Source organism: Panicum hallii, chromosome 1, assembly GCF_002211085.1.
Source record: "Panicum hallii strain FIL2 chromosome 1, PHallii_v3.1, whole genome shotgun sequence".
NCBI lineage: Eukaryota > Viridiplantae > Streptophyta > Magnoliopsida > Poales > Poaceae > Panicum > Panicum hallii.
The window spans coordinates 54,181,902-54,204,308 of NC_038042.1; the positions used below are offsets into that span (position 1 = coordinate 54,181,902).

The window sequence follows — 22,407 nt, forward strand, 5'->3', positions numbered from 1 at the left end:
TATGCTGAATTCTGGCCGAGCGCAAGCGTTTATGCATCTCGTGGTCCCGGCCTCGGTGACTTGGTGGATGCTCGGACCGTCAGCCTCCGCGAGCAAAACAGAACCAAGGAAATTAACCCATCAAAAGCACCAACATGAGATAGATATCTAAACAGAACTAGCTGCATCAAACAATTCTCCATTAACTTCCAAAATTTTGTGGGAATCAACCACCACAAGCACCCAGCTACGGGCTTCAAATCGTCCTAGATACAGGGACAACGACTGACCACATGACGAAGGAACATGATCTAGACAATTCGAGGACACCGAAATACTACAATAATGCAATTCCAAGAGTGACTCAAGCCTAGTTTACACCCGGGGAGAACGCCTCCAACGTCTTGCAAGTGCCCTCGGCCACATTGTCACAGCAGCAACCCTTGGGCTGTGGGTTCCCTTTCCGTTTCAAAATTTCTCTATACAAAGATAGATAGGCCTATTTCCCACGGTTGTACAGCCACCAATGGTAGTATCACTTATAGCTAAGCAGAACCGAGTTAATTACATGCATTATCACACGGATGCTGGTGCCATCCGATGCGCTCGTGGTGGGGAGTGCCCGCTGGTGGGCCAACTGGCTGTAGACTTGCTCAAAGATGGGCCGCACATGCACGGCAATCATCGGGTCTGCTGGATTTATTGCCATGGCAACATCTGTCATCCATTGAACTTTTCGAGATGTCTCATTGTTTATGTCAACTGCTAGCTGCTGCAAGAGGGCCAGGAGAACCCCCTGATTAAGTGGGACTGGGACCATTGCCAATAATGCACGCAAATCAACCTGTACAAGAGGGTATAACTATCACAAAGCCAAAACAAGGTTGTCCTAATAAGGATCAAGTAGGGTGGATCTTAGCTGATCAACTCAGTGGGAGGAAGATACCTGAGAGCATAGCCACGACACTATGGAAACATCACTCCTTTGTAGGGCCATTGTAAATGCCTCATCAAACTTGCGTTCAGATATCAGTCTGCCCAGCTCTTTCATCGGATCTAACGGAGCCTCAACCTGTAAGGGAGCAAGGCAGGTAAGGATTCAAATGTATGCTTGTTATTTCATTCTTCATATCCTAATTAGACACGGATAATAAGAATATCAGTACCACAACCTGTAGGCATGTTAACAAATTGTGAAATGAAATAGAATAAACAAATTGCAATAAGCAGTGTTACTGGAGAAGAAAAATTGTCTGCATTCACCTCTTGGGGGCCACTCAAAGGACCATTAATGGGTTGCAAAGAATTGGTATTATGTGCCTTGGTGTTCCCAGAAGCAACAAGTGCCAATAGCTTGCGCTGGCCATCAAGTAACTCCGATGAAAAACTCTGGGTGATTGATGATGCAGAATTGATGGTCTCCTGGGGAATTGAAGAAAAAAAATTCAAAATATAGCAATCATTTCTTAGTAGATGGCTGGGAAGAAATGAGTATCCAACAACTTCTTGTTACCCGTTATTTAATACGCAAGTATATCAAAAGCAGTGTCAAAACACACCTTTAATGTTAACGCTAATGGGGTATGTGCTGCCTCAACTTGCTGCTGAATAGCAACTGTGTGCTCAGACATTCCTTTCTGAAATGCACCATCTACTTGCTCAAACATTGTCTTGCATGATTGTTCAAATGCTGGAACCAGCAATGATTCAAAGCTAGTGCGCAAAGCATCCTGCATGCATTGATTTATAACCAATCAGTAAATGTAGCATAGCTAAAACAAAAGGCATTAACATCAAATATCGTATCTCCTGAAACTGAACCAAGCTGCAAAGATATTATGTCTAGCAAACAGATAGAGCCTGCCATGTTAGATGGGAATAATGTGCTGCTTGACAATCATCTATAAAAGGAAACCAACAAGGATCCATACCTGAAGAGCCTGTTTTACAGATGTATGGAACTGCATTTGGATTTGCCTGGCAAGTGTAGCTTCAAGTTTTCCACTAATAGATTTATCCAGCTGATTGCACACCTTGTCACCCACCCCTTTCTACAAACAAATGACCAATGAGAGGAAGCATGACCAACTTCAACATAACTAATACAGAAGGAAATTAACTAACCTGAACTGAATCAGAAACCGCAGAGGCTAGGCACTTCTCAATAATAGGTGAAATTGCTCGAGCAACAACAGGCCCAAGTGATGAGATTTCTTTCTTAAGTGACTTCTCCAGATTAGCAGGAATGTCCTTATTTATCGAGTTTGTAATGAGAGTAACCAATTGCTGCATTCGCTCTGTGTCAGCCTTTTCACGCTTAGTGTTTTCCTCCTGGAGACGAAACCAAATGGCATCAATGTGAGCCTTGATAGATTTCTCCATGCTGCGCCCTAATGACGTCTCGAGTTTTTTGCTTTCCTTTGCCACTGAGGCAGGAATCATAGTACTCAACTGCTTTTCCATGTCCTTCTGCATCCCTATGAGCTGGAAGACATAGAAGCACAGTAAATAAAAAAAGCTCATAATCATATAGTGTTATCACATCGTAACATTTACGTGGTTGATAATAAAAAGCATTGTAACATTTAGGTGAAACAGAAAACCATGTAGTTAACTGGGAATTCTCCAGTCCATCTGTACCGCTGGAAAAGATAGCCTGTTACAAAATTAACCAAGTGACATCACACAAGTGACATCACAAGTAAAATTCTAAATCGGTAATGCTAGGATTAGGGCGTCCGACGTGCAGAAAAAATCGGACGCTCCGATCCATGTTGCAAGAGACAAGTACCGATGTTGCAATTATTGTTTCCTTATGTTGCGCAGTGGACGTTGCATGAAACATGATGTTAATGTTGCGGTGGGAATTTTCCATCCTCGAATCGGATATCAGAGTGACAAAGTCATTGTATACATATTCTTTTTATGTTGCAAGCGTTGATTTCTGATGTTGCAACTGTTATTTATCAATGTTGCGACGGACCATCTGATAAAAAAATTCTGATCGGACGTCCGGACGCTAGCAGTGCCGATTCTAAATTCTTTCTTCCTAAAAACAAGAAAATTTTTGCTAATTTTGCAAGCTTACAAAAAAACAAGTTGAGTATATACTGAATCAAGTCTAGCTCAGGGTTCAAGATTGGCTTATGGATAGAATGGCCCAAAACACACATGATTCCATGGAACTGAATTAAAGCAAAAAAGAAAATCTCTGCTTTTCAATGCATTCCAGCTCTGCAACGCTTCAATTAATCTGAAATGAACCATTTTAATAAAGGTGGGCAGTAATGCAATGCAGGACAGGATCAAGAGAAAATGACCAGGTGCAAATATAGTACATTGGCAGATAGCAAAACCTTGGTCAAACTGAACAAAACCAAAAGGGAGAAAAACTAGCACGGTGCCGATTGAGAAACTAGATTTAGCTACACATTCATTTTAGGTCAATTCAGGGCTCACCATAGTGAAATTTATTTATTTGCAAGTTGCACGAAAGCCAGGATGGCGTGTCAAAACATTTATAAATGCCGTCGTCTCAGCGAGGCTGAGTAAGGTCTAGAATTAATAAGGATGTATGATTAATAAGTTAAGGTGATCACCTGTTGCAGCATCCCTTGTGTGGCAGCAACTTCTGGGAAGGAGCTGATAGGAGGATATGCGGAACTCAAAGGCTCATGTGACTCAGTTGAGTTGAAAGCACTAACAGGAGGAGATGGCTGACCAGATGTTTGAGGGTGTAAAACTTTCTCCTCCTTCGTATACGAAGATGATTGCTCCCTGGAAGCAGCAGAGTAATCACTTTTCTCAGGCATTTCCACAGACTTTTTAATGACATTTTCATCAGCAACACCAGTATGGTCCAACGTTGGCTTATCAGATGGTAACTCTGATTCTTCCACACTGTACTTGTCAGTTGTCACTGAGCGCTCACTGATCATTTCAACAGTTTGCTCCAAGGAACGAGTTTTCTCCATATTCTCGCAAACAATCTGAGTTTCCTTCACAGTTTCAAGTCCTGAATTTTGATCTGGCTTACTCTCATCAATTTGTTTTGGTTCCACTTCTGCAATCCGAGAGCTTCTACTGGAAACATCTTGAATTTTTCCTCCATCGGATTTAGAGACATCATTGTTTTCAGTAGATGAGAGAGTGCCCGATATAATTTCAGATGGAGTAACCAAGTGTGTAGCATTCCCTCCAACCTGAAACATCAAACGGGGATTTGGAAGCATTGCAACATCACCGTGACCATCTCTTAGCTCATCCTTTCCTAAGATATCCTTTCTCATGGGCATGGGTGTATCTTGCCTTTTCAAAGCATCACGCTCCATGTTCCTGTTTGTTGTATAGTCAAAAGCTGATTGATCCATATCACGAGTTCCAGGTGCTGCTCCCGATACAGGAACCTCCATCTTTGATGCAAGAGGTGCAGATGGGAGATGCACAGAACCATCACCTTCTGAGTATGCAAGCGGCGAAGCTGATGGTTTCGGATCAAACTCTGCAGATAAATAACAAGAAATAACTACTTCTGAATTAACTGAAGCAACTATAGGAGAATATGTAGCTGCATTACCTGCAGACTGGTCAACAGCCGGTGGTTTACTAGTTGTTGTAGACAACTCTGTTCCTGCCACTTCCGGAGGTGCCTCATAAACACGGGAAATAGCTGGATCTCTTCCAAACCCAGTAGTATCAGCTGTAGGAGGCGAACAGAGTGATAACTCTAATCCGTATTGTTGAATGGCCATTGTTTGGACACAATAGACTTGAACAACTTGTTCACCATCAGATTGGCCTTCATGTGTCCCAGTGAGGCTTAAAATAGGCATTGCAACGGTGAAATCTGCTATATAGTCCAAGCGAGTAGAGGCAGGATCTGGGCCATACTCAACATGGACAGCATAAATAGCATTCTTTTTAGCATTTGCAAGCAAAATCAGGCTCGCTTGAGGCAGTACTGCAACCTGGTTGAAAAATGCCTCCTCCACTCTAGGCTCCAGAGAACTAACAAGTTCCAAGGTCTGGGTACAGTTCCAACTCTCAGAATCACTTGGCAACAACCAACCATCTTCATTAGTAGAAGCCCAAATTTTAATTTCTCGGTTCAGAGGACCCTGTGCCATCAACAAAAGAGTAGCATGTAATGCATAGTGAAAATATCTCCTTAAAACACACACAAAAACAAAAAAAAAGCTTTTCTTCATCGAATATTTCAAGAGCATAATTACAGTAATGGTTTGTCTTACTAAAAAGGAACACCAAGGATAAACATTTTCTCCAATGTGCCAAGCATTTCATAGATTATACAACACTGAGCAGTCTTAGGTTTATAGTGATTTTAGGCAGCTACTACCCATTCAGAGTTTATTCTTATTTGAACTAAGTACGACACTGCTATGAGGCAACCTTTTAATCGAAACAAGAAATACGACTTGGTCATATCTTAGGTTGCCCAATGTCTATATGGATTGGATGTAATAATGTTGGCTCACCATAGCGTGCTAGCCAAAAAAAAAAGTTTACAAGACACAAAAGAACACGAGCTTAAAAGAATAAGCGACCAGAATAAGGACGAACATATATATTTTTAAGTTCAAACATATGGCTAAAAAAAAACCTAGACCAGCCTGCTATTTAGCTTTTATATTAAAAAGAAAAAGGGCTCCCAAATTTGCCTCAACAAGGACTTGAACTTTGACGGTCTGGGCGTTCATCCACACTCGCAAACAACATTTGACTACGTACCGCTGTAATTAGATTTATATGATTTGGCCGCTCAGGTGCTGTAAGAAAAGCAACTGAGTAAACAGCTTGACCATCATGTGGCTTCAGAATGGACAAAGGAACTGGTTTGCGATCATCCCAGATCTTTACCTGCAAACAGAAACAATATACATCATAACAGGGCCAGGTCTAATGCATTGCACTTCTCTTGATAACATTGTTCCTAAAAGGGAAAGTTTTGACCACCAGACATAAAATTGTCGACAGCTTTGTTAATGGATATAAGACAGCAGCTGGCACTGTTTCCAATTAATTGCTACCAATAACCTAATAGCACCAGGCTGTTTTCTGCAAAGTTGATTTCCTGGTGTACCGAGGCTACACGGTCTACAGTTGCGTATCAAAAACAAAATGATAAGTGTTTTCATATGTTTCCTAATAATAGTTTTACAATGTAAAACATTGCAGACATACACAAGATAAATGTACTGTGTTCTGCCTTTCCAAGCGGAAGTGAAGTTGTTCCATCTAGAACCAAGGTATGAATGAACAAGTAAAAAAAATGTTACGGGAATCCAATTTTACTAATCATGTATTGGAGGATATGTTATGGTAGAACGTAATGTTTATTTAGTCAGTGTCTAGAAGATTTCCATGTCACACAAAAGACGCATTTAGAGTCCAATCGTATCGAACTAGAGAGCTACATATTCACATCTGAGCTTGAAACAGATACAGTGCTTGAAAAGTTTAAGGATACACTTCAACAGAGTGCAGTTTTGTGAAGTAGCTTATGACGAAAGTATGATGATTTAATACAAACCGTGCCATCCTTTGACCCTGAGGCCAAGCGGGTACTCATCCACTGAGAGATGGACAAATCCGTCACATCACCGTCATGCTTACCAACTAAGCGAACACCATCAATAAGTTTCTCAAGATGACATTTAACAGGTTCTTCCACAGCAAAGTCTCTTCCTCTTCCTACTTTAGTTGTGTCTATTCTCAACACACAGTTCCCAATTCCAACAAACAGAATCTCCTGCAGGATAGGTGTAAGTCATTTGTAGGTTAAAATGCAAAAAGAACTTCAAGGGTTAAGTGTGACGTAAAAGGCTTTACTTGCTTATGTGAGTGCCAACATATCCTGGGATGGTAAGCTTCAACGTCGCCTACAATTTGGATGGCAATTTCAATCTTTCCAGTAATTTGTGGTTTATTTTCCTCATCAGGCCCCTCATCAATCCTCCACACATATATCCGCCCATCTACGCTCGCGCTGCAGAAGATCGAAGCAAATTAGGACATAGCCTCTACTGAAAATATACGGAAACAACCAGATAAATTCCTAAATGCAATACTAAAGAACAGGATAATAACCCAGCAGGGGTAGTACACAGATCGATTATTTGTGCGGTTGTAACTGAATATCCCATCATTTTGTATTAGTACCTTGCCAAACGATGGACATCCTCAGCAAAGAAAGCCATGTCCGTCACCCTCTGCAGCAAAAACAGAAAGGCAACAGGATATATCAAACAAATGCAGTCACATGCTGAGTAAAAAAGATTCATGAATCCACAAGAAAAAAGAGGGGCACCTAACCATATAGCAAAACTAACAAACTCTGATATGCAAAACCAATACTTCTTTCAGCAATTAGAATTGCAAGACATATCACACATCACATAAGCTATGTTTTTAACAAAAGATTTCTGTGGATGAATTGCAAGACATATCACACATCACATAAGCTATGTTTTTAACAAAAGATTTCTGAGGATGAAGTTCAGTGCATGACAGATTCTAGGACAGAAAAAGAAAACAAGCATGCACTTTTTATCGGACAAAGTATTCTCATAAAACAAAATCATTAAAGCCTTATTACAACAAGCTGACCCACAAATAAAAGCATATCTGGCCTCTCTGTTAGTCTGCAGCTAATGGTTAGTTTCTCAATCTCATAGTGCCATCAAGCACAAAAATAATGAATCAAAACAAACACTGACAATTTCTCTTATGTGAAATCCTATACAGCACATGCAACTGAGCATGGCAGAGGATAAAAGGAATGATTGAATATGTTGAATTATAAATTCAACTCAGAACCAAGTCAACTCAGTTGGATCGTGCATATACATCAGAAAAGCCCACTAGCCAGTAGTCCATCGAAACATTTCTACACAAAACTAGCCAATGAATGCATCTCTTAATCTAACAAGTGCATACCTGTGTGTGGCCTCGGAGGAGTGAGCGGAGGGCGGTGTTGATGTTCAGCACACGGATGTTCCCGAGCTTGAGCCCATACACGATGTACGTTCGGTTCACCGCGATCTGCCTGCCCAGCACGAGCCCCGGATCCGACGTGTATTTGGTGATCGGTGTCACCTCCAGCTGTGGTGGATGCGCCTCCCCAGGCAGCCTCGAGTCAATATCGTGCACCGCTCGTTCCCCGCCGCCAAGCAACCGTCCCCTGGGCACCTTACTGCTGGTGCTGCTCAGCATCCTCGCCGGCGCCGCGGACGGCATCGCCGGTAGAGGCTGCGGCTGCGCGAACTCCGACGTCGGCGGGGGCATGGAGACGGCGGTCTCGAGTTGAGTCGGCCCGGAGTTTCCGAGCAGCTGCATGAGGCGCACGCCGGGGTTGGGGCCCGGGACAGCGGCGTTGGGGTTAGCGCTCGGGTTGGGGTTGAGGTTTGGGTTTGGCATGGGGAAGGAGACGACGGGGCGGGGCATGGCGTGGGGGTCCTGCGGATAGTGCAGGTAGGGTCCCCGGTGGAAGGGCGGGGTCACCGGAGGGTAGGAGTAGGGACCGGACGGCGGCGGCGGGCCCGCGGGGCCTCCGGCGGCACCGGGGAAGATGGGCGCGGCGGTGGCGGTGGGCATGGGGTTCGGTGGCCTGAAGAGCTTCCCCAGCTCGAATGGTGGATTGGGGTTAGGGTTAGGGTTTCCGGTGGGAGACGCCATGGGAGGCGGCACGGGAGGGAGGAGGTGGCAGTGGAGTAGATCTGAACTGGGGAAGGGAGGAGTGGAGGACGAAGCGGAGGGTGCGTGGAAGGGCAAGTCGAGGTGGAGGTGATGCTTGACTTTTCGAGTTTGCCCTCGCTGTTTTCCTTTAACGCAACAACGGGCTTACAGTCTTTTTAGTGCTCATCGCATAATCTGCTTACCCTACAGAAAGTACAAGTTTTTTTTCGCCAACGTGCCGGAGCACATATTTTATTAAAAAAAAGTAATACGACCGTTACGAACCTTAATAGATAAAGGCTATTAAAGTGGTTATAAAACACCTACGGTTAGAAGATAGAATCCAGATTTGAAAATAAATCACATGTAGATCAGGATTTTTCATGTTTCAAACAGATTCCAAGAGTCTAAATCACTTGCTTTGAAGTAACGAAACTAGATCTTGTGAGCCTACTAATTCTAGTACTGTAATGTTGGCAACAAAATGACATTGAAGTGGAAACTTTTGCATGAAACTCTTATCTATAGGACCATGGAGTAGATAAGGGTTAATTAATTTCCTTCATGTGGTGAAATGAAAAGAAAATAAAGGTTAATTTTAGACACAGATAAGATGATGAAGTGATCAATCGAAATGATTGGATAATTTAGTTTGAACAACCTATGGAGCATCAGAAGGAATCTCCCGCATGATACAATTGAACCAAAAAGGAAAGGCTAACCTTTTTCACACATGTGAGTTGAGGAAATGGCGAGCCAAAAAATACTTTGCATACATGATATTGTAAACCAATTCCATATATGACATACTATCACAATGTATTGCTCATGTAGTTTGTAGAATAAAAGACAAATGAATTCAGGAATTCACCTTCTAAGGCATTTGCTTTATTGAAGAGACATGAAAAGGACGTCAAATAGTATGTCTTTTTGAAAGTACATAGTACCAGTCTGTCTCATTGACTCAGCCTCCACTTTGCACCTTCGCCGAATTAGCAGGGCACTCGAGGGGCGAGCTGCAATCCTCGTCACCTTTCCAAGTAGATATTGTTTTCTGATCTCCATGGGCATAGAGAAAGAAACGTCTGTCGCGTAGATTTGCTTGGGTCAAGCGGTGTTCCGCGCTCGTCTAACTATTCCGAGGCCACATCGGACGGCGTGGATGCGCACGGCCGCTCAGGGCAGGCACGCCGCGGCCGTCGATCCGCTCGGGCGCCGGCGGGGACGCTCGCTCGCAGATGGCGGCGCGCGGCGAGGTGGGGCGGTACGGCAACACGTGCGCGGCATGCGGCCTGCCTCCCGAAGCCGCCACACGATCCGGCCTCGCCTGCCGAGCGCACACCAGCAGCAGCCAGGTTCAGGCCATCAGGTGTGTGCTCCCCGAGCAGGCGAGCACCAGGGCAGCGGCGTCTCCCTGATCTGGTCTTGTTCCCATCTGGTGATCCGGAACAAAGGATCGCAACGCGCCTCGCCTTTCGTCCGCCGGAGGACGACGGTTCTCATGGTGTAATTGGCAGTAGCAGCTCCGATCTTCCAGATACAGGCACGCAGTTTCTGACGCGGTGACACTGGCCGCGGCTGGATCTTGACGCAGCCATTTCAGCAAGAACGTTGCCGCCCATGGATCCATCGGCTTTTTGTGGCCCACACCGCACGATAGAAGGAAGTTGCCATGCTCGTTTGTCTGCAGGTGCCAGGGTGGGTCGGCCTTCATCCGAAGTCAAAAGCCCATCCAATTTCAGCGTGGTCGCAATTCTGATGGATGGTCCATTCCCCCCGGCCATATGATTGGCTTATCTTCGTCAGGCTCCCCATTCGGCCGCTCAGGCGCCCAGAGGCTGTTTCTGTTTGCGACATCATCGGCAGTGACGACAAGCGTGATAGGATTCGTGAAGAACGGCTGACGAATCAGCTTTTCCTTTCCTCCATCAGCGCTGATCAAAGCAGATCTATCTTCATCGGTTGAGAACTCCAGCCTCCTCAAAAGAAAATCATGGTTAGGCGTGCAATCAAGCAAGACGGAGGCAGGTTGGACCTGTAAGACGGGCGATGCGTCAACGAAGGTAGAGCAAGTCTGCCGTGTCGAAGTCTCCTGTCCGGGTCTCAAGGTGATCCAAGCAGATGTGACGCCTTCTCTCTCAGATCCACTGTGACTAGAAATGCGTGGGCTGCATCATCATTAAAGCTAGATGCTCTATATGCTCATGCATGTCCCTCGAGATGGTGGCTCACGAAGAGCAATTGTCAGAGTGGGTAATGGGTAATGCCTAATGCGAGAGTTTACAGAGCCAAGTCACCAAAACATGAGTAGAAAAGGGAATAATACGATGAAAACAACAGCTGCCTGTTGATGGGGACAGAGCCTTCTTCAGGACAGTAGCGGGAGAGTATTTTCATTTTCACATGTGAAAGAACAGATACCCTCCATTGGGACATAGTATATCGGATGCATGTCAAATCATGGCAGCCGTTTCGCAAAAGAAAAAAAAATGACAGCCGAAAGTTAACAGTGAACTACTCAGCCCTAGACTTGACAGCGGAACCACCTTGATCGTGGCCATTTTGGATGGATAGCAGTTTGTTCGAGAAGATGGGTGGTGTCGCCAATTCACTAGACAACAGTTTGTTTAGGTCGTAAGGGGAGGGATTCTGCTCTCACGTGTGAAAGAACAAAAGGTTCGATATCAATATTTATTTACTTGTGGATTACATTGTCGAATCATCAGAATCGCAAAAAGGCGACAGTAAACACTTTTTGTAGCAGACTTACAGCCGAACCATCCACAAAGTAATCATTAGCCAGTTTTTTAAGGAACCATAGCCATTCTGAATGGACGGTAGTAGCTACTATGTTTGTTTGGGTAACAACAGCTATGTCGCAATCACCAAACCTAGAGTATCATCCTCACGTGAATCTACAGTTTATGGGCCGTAGTTGGGTGGTGGCCCAATAAAACGAGGCCATATGCCAGCCAGCACGAGAACTACGACGGCGTCTCGGATTGTTCCCCAGCTGGCCAGCCACTCCACGCTGTCAGCCCGCAACAGGGCGACGAGGACGACGCGGCGCGGTGGCCGGTGGGGCGTCGCCGGCGGAAGTGGCCACGGGTCGGTGGAGCTGAAGCAGGACCTTCGTCCCCAACCAGCATCCACCCCGCCGCTCGTCTTCTACGCGTTGGCAACGAGCGCGTCGTGCTCGTGCATCGAGCAAGCCGCGGGGCAAGCTCATGGGCTCGGTTCTACTCTGCGTCACTGGCATCCCCTGAACTGAACAGCGGAGTTGTTCGTGTCGTTCCTTGTTCGAGGGTGATGGTCAGACCGCTCCCGATTGAGAAAAGAGAAACAGGGATTCTCAATTGCTCGTACGGGTTTACTGTCCCCGCTAGGCATGTGTGCCTGGAAAGGGTCTGGTCAGTGACTCAGGCCTTGTTTAGATTGCAACAAAGTTGCAATAGTAACACTGTAGCGCTTTCATTTGTATTTGATAAATTTTATCTAATCATGGACTAATTAGGCTCAAAAGATTCGTCTCGTGATGTATAATTAAACTGTGCAATTAGTTATTTTTTTATATACATTTACTGCTTCATGCATGTATTCCAAAATTGATGTGATGGAGAGAGAGTGTAAAAAGTTGGAATTTGGAGTGCATCTAAACGGGGCCTCAGTGTTGTGTTGTGCAGGCTTGGGCCGTGGTTGACTGCCCAATCCGCATGCTGCGCAGGCTTTCCTGCAGCAGCTCCTCGTACCGCGCGAGAACAGCAAGCTCATGCAGTTGCAGCACACCGCAGCAGCAGAACACTTGCCAGGCCACTCCGATAGCCCTCCAGTCATGGACTCATGGTCAAGAATGCATCACTCTTTCGCTGTTCTGTCCGCTCTCTGAATTGCAAGCAGCGTACGGTACATTTCTGAAGACAAAAAAAAGAAAAGAAAAGAAAAGGAAGCCATCCGCAACTCACGGTTGCTTTCTATCTACCGCATGTAGTAAAGTGAACAGAAAGTGTCTAGTGACTAGGGTATCCCTTAGAAAAACTAGCAACATTTTCCCGCAAAAAACAATCATTGTTCACAAGCTGCATCCTGCAGATTTGTCTTGCTCTCGCATAATATCCTGTTTCTAGGCTTCTAGATACTGTAGATCGGTGTCAGGCTGTCAGCACTAGTCGCCAAGTCCGAAACTGCAAGCTGCCGGGGACTGCACCGCTGTGTGTGCGTCCCCGTGCGCTACCTAGTGCGTGTGCGTGGCCTCGCCAACACGGCAGCACGGGGGTTGGCCTCGCGCCGGCGCCGCGGCTAGCTGCCATAGTGCCCATCCACGACCCCATCTCCACCCGGGCTCTCGGCCGACGGCTGCAACCGCTCCAGGACCCGGAGGGCCTTTGGCGTTCGTGGCCCCGCCGCCAAAACCACTACTATTCCCGCCCCGGCCAGAACGTCAGTTATGTATGTGGCGCGACTCGCCTGCGTGCGCAGTGAGCATCCCGGCTTCCCGAGAGCGAGAGCAAGAGCTCACGATGCCGCAGCGCGCCGCGAAGCCGTCGTTGCTCGTCGACGCGCTCCTCTTCGCCGCGGGCGGCGTCGTCGCCACGGTGCTGCTGCTCGCGCTCGCCAACCCGTTCGCCTACTACGACGAGGGAGAGGGCGCCCTGCACGCCGGCTCCTCCCCGGGCGGCGGCGGCCGCACGTTCTACGATGACCCGGTGCTGGCGTACACCGTGGACCGGCCCATCGCGGGGTGGGACGAGAAGCGCGCCGGGTGGGCGCGCGCGCGCCCGGAGCTCTCCCGCGGCGAGGAGCGCGTCCTGATGGTGTCCGGCTCGCAGCCGGCGCCGTGCGGGGCCCCCGGCGGCGACAACACGCTGACGCGGCTGCTGAAGAACAAGGCGGACTACTGCCGGCTCCACGGCGTGCAACTGCTGTACAACACGGCGCTGCTGCGGCCGTCGATGGACCGGTACTGGGCCAAGATACCGGCGATCCGCGCCGCCATGGTGGCGCACCCGGAGGCGGAGTGGGTGTGGTGGGTGGACTCGGACGCCGTGCTCACCGACATGGACTTCCGCCTCCCCCTGCGCCGGTACCGCGGCCACAACCTCGTCGTCCACGGCTGGCCGCGCCTCGTGTTCGAGGCCAGGTCCTGGACCAGCCTCAACGCCGGGGTGTTCCTCATCCGGAACTGCCAGTGGTCGCTCGACTTCATGGACGCGTGGGCCGCCATGGGGCCCGACTCCCCGGACTACCGGCGCTGGGGCACCGTGCTCAAGTCCACGTTCGGGGACAAGGTGTTCGACGAGTCGGACGACCAGTCGGCGCTCGTGTACATGCTGCTGCAGAGCGGCAGCCCGTGGCGGGAGAAGGTGTTCCTCGAGAGCGACTACTACTTCGAGGGCTACTGGCTGGAGATCGTGGGGCGGCTCGGCAACATCACGGAGCGTTACGAGGCGATGGAGCGGCGACCGGGGTCGGCCGCGCTGCGACGGCGGCGCGCGGAGGTCGAGCACGCGGCGCACGCCGCGGCGAGGAACGCGGCGCTGGCGGGGGCCGGGCTGTCGGAGGCCGGGGTGAACGGGTGGCGCCGGCCCTTCGTGACGCACTTCACGGGGTGCCAGCCCTGCAGCGGGCAGCGGAACGAGCACTACACCGGGGCCAGCTGCGACGAGGGCATGCGCCGCGCGCTCAACTTTGCCGACGACCAGGTGCTCAGGGCGTACGGGTTCCGGCACGCCGGGCCGCTCAGCGACGACGTGCAGCCGCTGCCGTTCGATTACCCCGCGACTGCTAGTCAGTGACCAGCAAGTCAAGCGTCTGTGGGTGTGGCTGATCGACGTGAGGTCCGCAGCTGTTATTAGCTACGCAAAACGTCATGCTGTAATTCTCTCGGCTTCATAACTTAAGACGTGTACTTAGTCAACAGTAGCCTTCGCGGCGGATTCTCAATGAGAATGCAGAACATTAAGATCCTGTTTGATCCATGGACTAAACTTTAGACCTAAAGTTAAGTTTAGTCCATTAGGTGATCCAAACAGGTAGATTAAAATATAGATTAAAGTAATTCCGTTTAATTCCACCCCAATTGAAGTTTAATCCACTAGTCCTCACAATCCACCTAATTTGGAATAAACCAACCTCAACCTTCGAACTGTGAAAAGACCAAACCATCCCTCACTATGCGCATTTAGACACAACAGTATAATCTAAGGGTAACAAGACATTTCTATATTTTTATAAGTGTCCCACCTAAAGTTCAGTCTATGGATCCAAACATCCAAACAGGTTAGTCCTAGATGATCCAAACCGGACCTAAGGTGGGTACCACCCTACCACTCGGATCCACCGCCCTCGTAAAAATGAGCACTGCGCATAAACTCGGAAGCAAACAGATACGGATACGTCGAGAGGCACGAATCAACGGATGGCAACAGATAAACAGATGTCAGCAAGTCAGCAGCTTCATTGTTTCAAGCTAGTAGCCACAAGTGCAGACAGTGCTTAACAGTTCTGAGTAGACTAGTTCAACCACTCAGCTGAATCTGCACTTCAGCAGTTAGATATCCTAGAGGAGTTCATGCAGCACGTGCTACGGTTTTTACATGTAAAGCATAACCCGACTACGCAGAACATCCAAAACATCAAACGGTCCGTTTGCAGATTCCAAGTTCCTTGATCAGCAATATTGCTGCTTCAGATTCAGGAGGCAATGGAGGCCAGTAAGAAAGGTGTTCAATCAGGACAGAGGTGTTATTCAAATTAACATCTGCAGGGGTTTACCTGCCTAGCTCCCTTGGAGATTCACTTGACTGCTTTTATGTTAGCAAGAGCCGCAAGAACTTCGGTGATTGGACCTTCGTTAACTGACCTATTGGCCTGGGTAGAAACAGATTTGGATTTTACAAAAGTTTGATGATGGTAGGTTCAGAATATAAGAGTACTGAAGCGCCAAGAAAGAGGCTGACCTTGAGAGATGGCACCAGTGCATATACCTCTTCAACGGTCTCTGGCCCAATGTTTGCTATCATGCATATCTGTTGCAAGCACACAAAAGTGGAGTTAGATGAGGGTGGTGCTACATAAAGAAAAGTCAAGAAAGGAAGAAGAAATTAAGTAACCAACCTCGCCATCATTAACACCACATTTTTTAAGTGGTCTACAGCAACAAGTCAAGGAACTGAACTGCTAACATGCATGCTTGACAAATTGATACAACTCTATAATAAGATGTTACTTCTAGTAGCTGCTCTATAGCCTTAATAAATAAAGGATACTCCAGAGCTTGTTTTACAGAGCTAGCAGTTCTGAAATGGTTTCCATCTTTTGCATATTGGAAAGCTTTGTCAAATGACCTGCACAAGCAACAACGAGGAGTATAGAGAAGCTGAACAGCTAAGAGACTTGAACATAGCACAGAGAATGATTAGTCAGGCCGAACAAAACACAAACAGCAATATTCTTACTCAGGAATTTTGATTTTGGGATCCTCTGATAATATAGCCATATGCTCGTGAATTTCTTGCAACAATTCAGCTGCTTCACAATTCATTAGCATCTTAGAGTTTGGAGGGATATCTGCAACCAATAACAGCAAAAATTATTTCCATTCTTGTGATTACAAGGGCAGGTCGCAGGATAAGGTTATACGATTTGCATAGAGATAAGGGCTCATGGAAATCAGACTACTGCTCATTCAGAATAGTGTCAACATACCACATTCACAATGGCATAAAACATACCAGCCCCTTTTACACACAAAAAATATCACATGACCATAGGAACGTCTCATACTCTCATATACCACTAAGATGACACTTGAGCTCAAAACTCATGCCAGAACAACACAAATATTAATTTTTAATGCATTTTCACAAACACCTTGTGTGCATACATCAACAAGCAAAAGATTGCTTAATAACAACACCCACTCACTATCTCACACTTCTACAAACAGATACATGCAAGAACCAGATCAAGCTGACCAACTTAAGAGAAGAATGACCAGATTTACAAATGGGAGGAGGGGAAAATGAAAAATTATGCGGGACAAAAAACAAGGGGCCAGTGAGAGCATTTAATCCATTGTTGATAACAAAATACAACTATACAAGTGTAGGCAACAAATAAATACACATTCCAATCACTCACAAACCACCGTCTAATCTTCATATGGTCTGTAACTTGATTATGAAGATATGTTGAGGAAAAAGCCACTGTCTAGTTCACTAGTCCTTATACAGACCCTCCCTAACCCTAGTTTTCTCAAGGTGAAGAACATATACAATAAAGTGGGGAAGAACTCCCAACGCCAAGAAGCAGCATGAGCTCAAAACTTGAGATACCAAAAACACACCTAGGGAATTACCAAACCAGGCACAGGTGAGCCTTCTTTTCACAACATGAACCGCTAAAGTTTGAGCCTAGATTCCTAGAATGGCCCAAAAACCTTAGCGCCCAATCACTAATAGTCTATTTCAGCATTACTGAGTAGTTAGCATCAAAATAAGCTGCATTTTAAGAATTTCACTGAAGGGAACTGACCAAGCTCCAGCTTTAGTTCTGCATCAGACTTAGTAGGCACTACATTTGATGAAGAGCCCTTTCCACCTTTGCCACCACTGTATGCCTTTCCATGGCTTGCTTCTCCTAAAAAGGGAGGGAGAAATTAACACTAAGAACATAACGTGTGAAAGAAAAAAATTAATGTAACTACAGTACAGAGGTAAACACTCTGATCTATAGCACAAATATTTAAGTAACTTTCTAAGGGGATCATGTGTAGTAGCATTGTGCGTGCATACCTTTAGAGAAAGACGAACCCTTTCCACCAGTTTTTAGGCTCCCAGATGAAGCCTTACCGTTTGACTTGGAGTGAACAGGAGTAAGCTCTTCTACAAAACCTAAAAACAGGCAGTGCTATGAGTGCTGCAGGTTTTAATGTCAACCATACATCAAGTTATTCATGGGCAGTAACAATCAGCTACGCCATATATTTCAGAATTTTCTTGATGTAATGGGGTTCCAATGTCCCATATTTGCTCTTATCATAATACTGAAGATCAAATACAATCATACAGCATATATTGAGCTCAATTATCACCACCTGGTAGCTGTTATGTGCACAGCGCACCCACAAATCATGATTCAAGAGTAGTCTGTAGTGCACTTGCAATCAAAATGATATGTGCATTCACATTTAATTGGTGTTAATGACCACGAATGCATGCTATGTGAATAAAAAAACATGGACAGCTCCTATTCGTATGCCGCCAATTTTTCTTTAGTAGTATATCAACTGTATCTGTATGAAGCCTGCCAATAAAAGCTGATGGGCACCACCATAGAATTTTGGAATCTAGTGATTAAAACCAAACACAAACAATAATGTGAGGTACTTTTTTCGCTCCCCTCAATGTCCTAGTCCTAGGGGCATCCTTACATGTAATAAACGCTATACAAGATAACAGCAAACATGTCTTACATGGCATGTCCAGAATGTCAAGAGTTCAATCATAAATACATGTGTTAAAAGGGTGCTGGAGCATTTCATGAGTTATAGAATGGCAAAATTTGTAACATGAAAACTGAATTCGCCGTTACCTTCAGAGTCAGAGCCAGAATCTGATGAATCAAGCACAACGACTCCTGGCCGGTTGACAGAACCCTTGTGCTTTCCATTCGGTACTCGATCCATTGGAAAAACTTGTTGAGACTCTTAACCAAAAGATGCGCACAAGTTCTGCTTCTCAAAACCTACATTATTCATATTTAAATTAATCACAAAATTGCAAAGCGAATAGTTGTTAGAACCTTCAGTGAAGAATCTTCCCCATCATACAGTCCTTCCCTAAATCACCATGGAGTACACACGACAGCAGGGGCGGACCCAGCATAGGACATGTACACCCGATAATTTTTGCAAACGAATCAAAGTTAGTAGGTAATATATTGTAACTGGATTCAGATCCGAATACAAATAGTTTTGTTAGGGTTTGGGGTGCTCCGTGTCGCACAGCAGAAGGAAAGAGAAGGGGCGGGCATACCTGGAGGATGCGCTCGTCGCCGGCAAAGGGCTGGGCGAAGACGTGACAAATGGCGCCGCCGGCCGCCCAATCGTCGCCGCCAGGGAAGGAACAGCAAGGGAGAGAGAGTCCGAGAGAAGGGAAAGGTTTAAGAAACAGAGGGAGGAGATGAACCTGAGGCCCTGAGCCGTGAGCGACGACAGTGGCGCGGACGGGGAGGTGGATGCCCGCGCCGACACGTGGGGCAGGACCAGCACGGCGGTCTTCGGTGTCGGTGCAGTGCAGCCGCGGGGCTATCCTGTCTAGCGTTCCTGGTCATTTTGCTCGTGCAGTGCTTCTCCCAGCTTAAATGACAGTGTGCCGCTGAGTGATGCGCGGCGGCCCGCCCGTGTCCCGCGCAAGTACTCCCACGTTTTCCGCTGAAATGAGTTACTCGGCTCTTTCGATGCGCAGTTGCGTATTGTACCGTAAAAGTGTATGAAGTATGATAGCTTATGATCAATTAATTCGTATTTTATTCTGGATTTTTTGTATTGTTCTTCGCTGCTGGTTGGGTCTAACGCTCTGAGATTTAATCTGAGCGGAGAATTGTTGTATACAAAAGAGCATCTTTTGATCGGATTTGAGCGTTAGCAAAAGCATATAATAGTTCCTACGGTGTTTTGTGTCTGTATTTTTACGAAATATAAGGATGGTATTTTATAATTTACAAGTGAGATCGAACTAAATTTAGGAGAAGGATATAGAATCCGCTTAAGTTGCACACCTCTTTTCTTCTTTTTACTCATGGTACTAATGTCCTTAGCAATGCTTCAAGTGACGTATCAATATAAGTACGGTTGCATCCGAGGAAGGAGCGAGGAACCTTCCTTGCTTCATTCATAAGGATTGATCGGAAAGGCTCGAGAGGCTAGCTTGAGGAACATGGTCAGCGTGCCGTGAAATTGATACGGAGCAGCACCTATATTGAGCCTCATTCGTAGCTAGAAATGTAGATCAGGCAAGTGAGATAGCGTCTTGAACATTGAGTCGTGGTCGTGGAAGGACACGTAGCATGTATATGCTGGCCGCGCAAATCATATGTTGACACGTCGCTCTACGAATATGGTATGGATTTGGGTGAAGGATCCGGCCGGTTCGCTCCACTACGCCGAGCAGAACAGTCAATTTTTTTTAATATACTAGACAACTGCTCCGCCACCTGTAGCGGATGCAGCGGAATATGGAAGGGGTCTAAGCTCCTTCTTCCTCCTCAATCTTTTTATTTTTCTTCTTTCCTTACCTCTTTTTTCTCTCCAATCATTCTTCCTCCTTCATTGATGCACCAGTTGTGGGGGTGGATGGGTTGGGGTGGGGCTCCAGCCCACCTGCAACCCTAGATCCGCGCCTGTCCACCACCATCTCCATCCGCCCCATGCCTATGGTATGCTCCATCACCATGGCCTAAGTGCCTAACTGGCGGCCAAATAGGAGGTACGATTGCTGGAAGCATTGCCGTCGTTAGATTGGTAGTAGGACTTTTGGTGTGCTACTTGTCCTGTCGACACCGATGGCACAAGAGCAGCAAGTTAACATCTAACTCCTCCTTTCCCGCGGCAGCGGCTCCTGCAATTTTACCGAACGCCGTCTATGTGTCAACCCTAACGATAAAGGGTATATGTCTAGCTCATCTCTGGAGACCGCTCACCTTTCGCTCGACACAGCCTTAGCATCTGCTTCCGCCATCCAGCGTCCTCAATGTCCACCTCCTCCTCCGAGGCCAGTAGCAAAGCTAGAGCAAAGTAGTGGAGGTGCATTTACCTTGTGAGTGCATAAGTTTAGGATGTAGGATACATATATGGTGAAAAAATGATCCAAATAACTGATTTGTCATTTTTCTTGTGGGTGCATGTGCACCCCCTATGTACTTTATTTTCTTGTGGGTGCATGTGCACCCCCTAGGTACTACGTACCTTCGCCCCTGTCCGCAGCGGCAGCTCCTCCAACTTCAGAGGGTACACCCAGCTCCTTTTCTCGCGGAAGTTGAACTGATACCCATCATCATCGAGGTTCTAGCACACCGGAGCATCATCATCGAGGTTCTAGCACACCGGAGTATTGCAAGCTACTTCCTCGTACAAGGGGATGATGCGACTTTGATTCCCGTCAGAGCGGTGGAGAAGAATTTAGTTTGGTGGAGAAGAATTTAGTTTCGCTGCCTACTGGTAAGTGTAAATACTCTTTTTATTATACGGTGATGAGAATAATTTGGTGTTAGTTGGTGGTGACTAGGAGTACATAGATAAGAATATATGATAGAAAGGTTGTAATATGCTGTAAGGCATTCGGTTGTTTAAAATACCTAATTATTTTTTACAGAAGATGATTCGGGTGTTTCAGATGCATCAAAACCCTCGAATTATGTATTTATCAGATTCAGATCATACGTCTTACAAAAAACTGCATAAACTGACATAAATGAGGTGCGTACAAAAAAAAGTTAAAACAAGTGAATAGATATCGACCAAATTGCAAAAACTTCAGATAAATATAGAACCATAACAGGCTGCATATTTTCTATATTAAATATCAGATTTCATGGGTATTATCATGCTTCTTCCTCATCATCACACACCAATATACAACCATATAGAAAAACAATAGTGTGGGATGAACAATCATTCGGCATGAAAATTATTGCCAAATTCTGTAAGACTAGAGCGGCAAAGTTATCATTCTTCAATTCTTCAGCATGACGCCGAATACATTGAGTCATTGACAGAGTAGAAACTAGCATGTAGTAGTTTCAGGCACATGGAATACTTTTTGTAATGGATAGCGGGTATCCATGATACCTAGTTAGTGAAATGATCAGCAAAAATATATGAAGAAAAAGGATACCCATCAGATGAAGTCAAACGTGGCATGCTGTGCCACATCACAGTCAAATGACATGAGTTTTTCTCAAAACAAAAAGTGGCATGACCCTGATATTTTTCACATGCTCTAATCTTGACCTACTTACCATGTATACAAAAGAACATCTTTTGGTCGGGTTTAAACGTTAGCAAGAGCAGATTGTGGTTTCTCCAATGTTCTGCGCATTTATTCTTGCAAAATACAAGGATGGTATTTCATGATTTACAAGAGCAAGATCGAACTAAATTTGGGAGAAGGATAACACGCTTAACTAGCTTGTGAATAGTAGTGGATTGTGGTGGGTTCAGAGATGAATTGCCGCACCTGCAATGAGCCTGCGACTGTGCACATACAGATCCATCCCATCCCCCCCACCCCCCCAACCCCACCAAGCTTTTTTTAGACTCTACCTATAGTATAGCTCTGTGCCTAATGGAGACTTGTAAATTTTCCCGCAGACTCAAATTCAACCTGAAGCTTTGGCCAACGAAACTATAGGCTACACAAGCCAGATATGGTTTTGTCGGAGATACCTGTCACTGTACGGTTAATGTTGGACATGCCATCCGAAAACTCTCAACTTGAGAAGGTTAGTTTTGGAGAGAACTTGAGAGGGACCCGATCCCTGGGCCGAGGCTCCTGAAAAACATGGATCTCAAAGGGACTCGACTCCCCAAAGATGGATGCTGTCGAGCGTCGACGTACGGTCCTGGGTCGTACCGATCGCGCGCGCCGTATTCGTTTGCGATAGCAAGCTTCGAAGTTCAAAGCTGAGAGCATGTATTCCATTCCATGCTCAGACGGCCAGGCAGCTGGCCGTATG

At 46.1% G+C, this 22,407-nt stretch overlaps 3 protein-coding genes across 10 annotated transcripts; 1 reads left to right on the plus strand and 2 right to left on the minus strand.

The window, feature by feature from the left end:
• Positions 1-148: 148 nt before the first annotated feature.
• Positions 149-8,755, minus strand: LOC112882228 (enhancer of mRNA-decapping protein 4-like). Of its 2 annotated transcripts, XM_025947250.1 has the most exons (13): positions 7,936-8,673; positions 7,159-7,208; positions 6,829-6,985; positions 6,530-6,748; positions 5,728-5,856; positions 4,556-5,096; positions 3,579-4,480; positions 2,104-2,463; positions 1,911-2,030; positions 1,539-1,709; positions 1,243-1,401; positions 926-1,051; positions 515-823 (listed from the first exon to the last, which is right to left on the minus strand). In XM_025947250.1, exons 1-13 carry the CDS (start codon positions 8,671-8,673, stop codon positions 515-517), a joined length of 3,981 nt encoding a protein of 1,326 aa, XP_025803035.1. The 2 variants fall into 2 exon arrangements, with proteins under 2 accessions (XP_025803027.1, XP_025803035.1); XM_025947242.1 differs by having other exon boundaries at positions 149-823; positions 3,579-5,096; positions 7,936-8,755.
• A 4,429-nt stretch (positions 8,756-13,184) lies between these two features.
• Positions 13,185-14,636, plus strand: LOC112878817 (probable glycosyltransferase 7). Its single transcript, XM_025943045.1, has one exon. The coding sequence runs from the start codon at positions 13,191-13,193 to the stop codon at positions 14,463-14,465; it is 1,275 nt and encodes a 424-aa protein (XP_025798830.1). The 5' UTR covers positions 13,185-13,190; the 3' UTR covers positions 14,466-14,636.
• Positions 14,637-15,107: 471 nt separating this feature from the next.
• LOC112878853 (DNA-directed RNA polymerase II subunit 4-like) lies at positions 15,108-18,854 on the minus strand. Of its 7 annotated transcripts, none has more exons than XM_025943090.1 (11): positions 18,708-18,854; positions 18,475-18,511; positions 18,265-18,378; positions 17,466-17,564; positions 17,206-17,310; positions 16,128-16,239; positions 15,939-16,016; positions 15,787-15,820; positions 15,630-15,698; positions 15,445-15,540; positions 15,108-15,352 (listed from the first exon to the last, which is right to left on the minus strand). In XM_025943090.1, the coding sequence occupies exons 3-10, from the start codon at positions 18,356-18,358 to the stop codon at positions 15,466-15,468; spliced, it is 666 nt and encodes a 221-aa protein (XP_025798875.1). In that variant the 5' UTR covers positions 18,359-18,378; positions 18,475-18,511; positions 18,708-18,854; the 3' UTR covers positions 15,108-15,352; positions 15,445-15,465. The 7 variants fall into 7 exon arrangements, with proteins under 7 accessions (XP_025798875.1, XP_025798874.1, XP_025798872.1 ...); XM_025943089.1 differs by having other exon boundaries at positions 18,265-18,403; XM_025943087.1 differs by lacking the exon at positions 18,475-18,511 and having other exon boundaries at positions 18,265-18,417.
• Positions 18,855-22,407: the final 3,553 nt, after the last annotated feature.

What these genes read in the sequence shown, in the direction of transcription:
- LOC112882228 (XM_025947242.1), bottom strand. Translation starts at nt 8,673, where the DNA reads ATGGCGTCTCCCACCGGAAACCCTAACCCTAACCCCAATCCACCATTC. An exon ending in CAGGGTCAAAGGATGGCACG is followed by an intron (nt 5,857 to 6,529) that starts GTTTGTATTAAA and finishes TTCTGTTTGCAG; the next exon opens with GTAAAGATCTGGGATGATCG. An exon ending in ATATAAATCTAATTACAGCG is followed by an intron (nt 5,097 to 5,727) that starts GTACGTAGTCAA and finishes TTGATGGCACAG; the next exon opens with GGTCCTCTGAACCGAGAAAT.
- LOC112878817 (XM_025943045.1), top strand. Translation starts at nt 13,191, where the DNA reads ATGCCGCAGCGCGCCGCGAAGCCGTCGTTGCTCGTCGACGCGCTCCTC.
- LOC112878853 (XM_025943087.1), bottom strand. Translation starts at nt 18,358, where the DNA reads ATGGATCGAGTACCGAATGGAAAGCACAAGGGTTCTGTCAACCGGCCA. An exon ending in GGGTTCGTCTTTCTCTAAAG is followed by an intron (nt 17,311 to 17,465) that starts GTATGCACGCAC and finishes CTCCCTTTTTAG; the next exon opens with GAGAAGCAAGCCATGGAAAG. An exon ending in GTGGTGTTAATGATGGCGAG is followed by an intron (nt 15,699 to 15,786) that starts GTTGGTTACTTA and finishes TGCTTGCAACAG; the next exon opens with ATATGCATGATAGCAAACAT.